The sequence below is a fragment of the Sphaeroforma arctica genome (genome assembly GCF_001186125.1).
Source record: "Sphaeroforma arctica JP610 unplaced genomic scaffold supercont1.923, whole genome shotgun sequence".
In the NCBI taxonomy this organism is placed as follows: Eukaryota; class Ichthyosporea; order Ichthyophonida; genus Sphaeroforma; species Sphaeroforma arctica.
In genome coordinates, this window is record NW_014039635.1 from 3,537 (window position 1) to 4,753 (window position 1,217).

The following is a 1,217-nucleotide window of genomic DNA, read 5'->3' on the forward strand; positions in this document are numbered from 1 at the left end:
CCACACAAAGGAAACCTTTTCCTTGCTCAGATTCGAGATAGGGGCCATGATCCTAGAATAGTCAGGAATATACTGGCTCCAGTAGCCAATCGTGTGATACCACGAGGCCAAGAGATCCTTATCCGTGGGCGGTGGCATGCGCAGGATGAATTCCATCCGATCCTCACTGATGTACGAGCCATTCTCATCAACCACTCGTCCCAATGCGATAACCGGCCGATCTGAGAACCCAAAACAACACTTCTTGAGGTTCAATTTTGCGTTGTGCTTTACACACGCCGCAATGAGCTTCTTGACACTCGCCCAGTGCTCCCTAGCACTGTTGTGGCCTACGCCCATGTCGTCAATATAGGTCTTCAAGCCATCCACACTTTGGAAAGCATGCTTCATTCAGGCCTGCATGATCCACGATGCATGTTTGATACCGAACGGCATGCCAACAAACGTCCGCTTTCCCCACGGCGTTCAAAAGGTAATCATGTGCTGAGGACTCTCAGTCACCTTCTGTTGACAAAAACCCTGCCCAAGATCAACCATCGTGCGATACTTCTTACACTGTACTGCCGAAAGGAAATCTTGCTCGGTCGGTTCTGGGTATTCTTCACATCTAAGCGTGTCGTTCAACTTTTTGTAGTTGATACAGCAGCGCCAATCGTGGACTGACAAAGAAACCACGCCCGGGTTCTTAAAGACCATGTGCGGCATGACACAATAGCCCTTAGCCTCAGCCTCCAAGATTTCCCGTGTCACACCCCTATGATCCCAGTCACCAATCTTGGTGTCCAACACTGAAGTGAATGTCGGGTTATTGTTCGGGTACACATTGTAGGACGGCATTAACCCATCCTTCAGGTGAAAATCCACTCCGTTCCTGAAGCGAATGTCATCGTACACCATAAAGGTGGGTGCCGCTGCGTTTTATGCAGCCGACTGTATGGCCTTAATCATCTCCTCCAGCTCCTTCTTCGGGAGTCCACCCTTCTTGTGCAACTTCCGAAGCTGAGACTGGTCGAAGTCCAAATATGCTTCCGGATCCACCTCTTTCGCTGGCGAGATGGTGGCCGCGCCTATAGGCATGGCCACTTCAGCCAACAAGTCGTGCCACCGCGGCAGGACATATTCCTCCGCATCATCCAATTCGGCCACATTGGCCAAGTACTCGACCCTCTTCTGCACCTTAAGGAAGTGTGCTTGCATGGACGCAACATAATTTAGCT

At 50.7% G+C, this 1,217-nt stretch overlaps 1 protein-coding gene across 1 annotated transcript; it reads right to left on the reverse strand.

Moving 5' to 3' along the window:
- Positions 1-918: 918 nt before the first annotated feature.
- On the reverse strand, positions 919-1,197 carry SARC_09269 (hypothetical protein; the record flags this gene model as incomplete). The annotated part of the gene is made up of 1 exon (XM_014296718.1): positions 919-1,197. One exon carries the CDS (start codon positions 1,195-1,197, stop codon positions 919-921), a length of 279 nt encoding a protein of 92 aa, XP_014152193.1.
- Between the last annotated feature and the right edge of the window lie 20 nt (positions 1,198-1,217).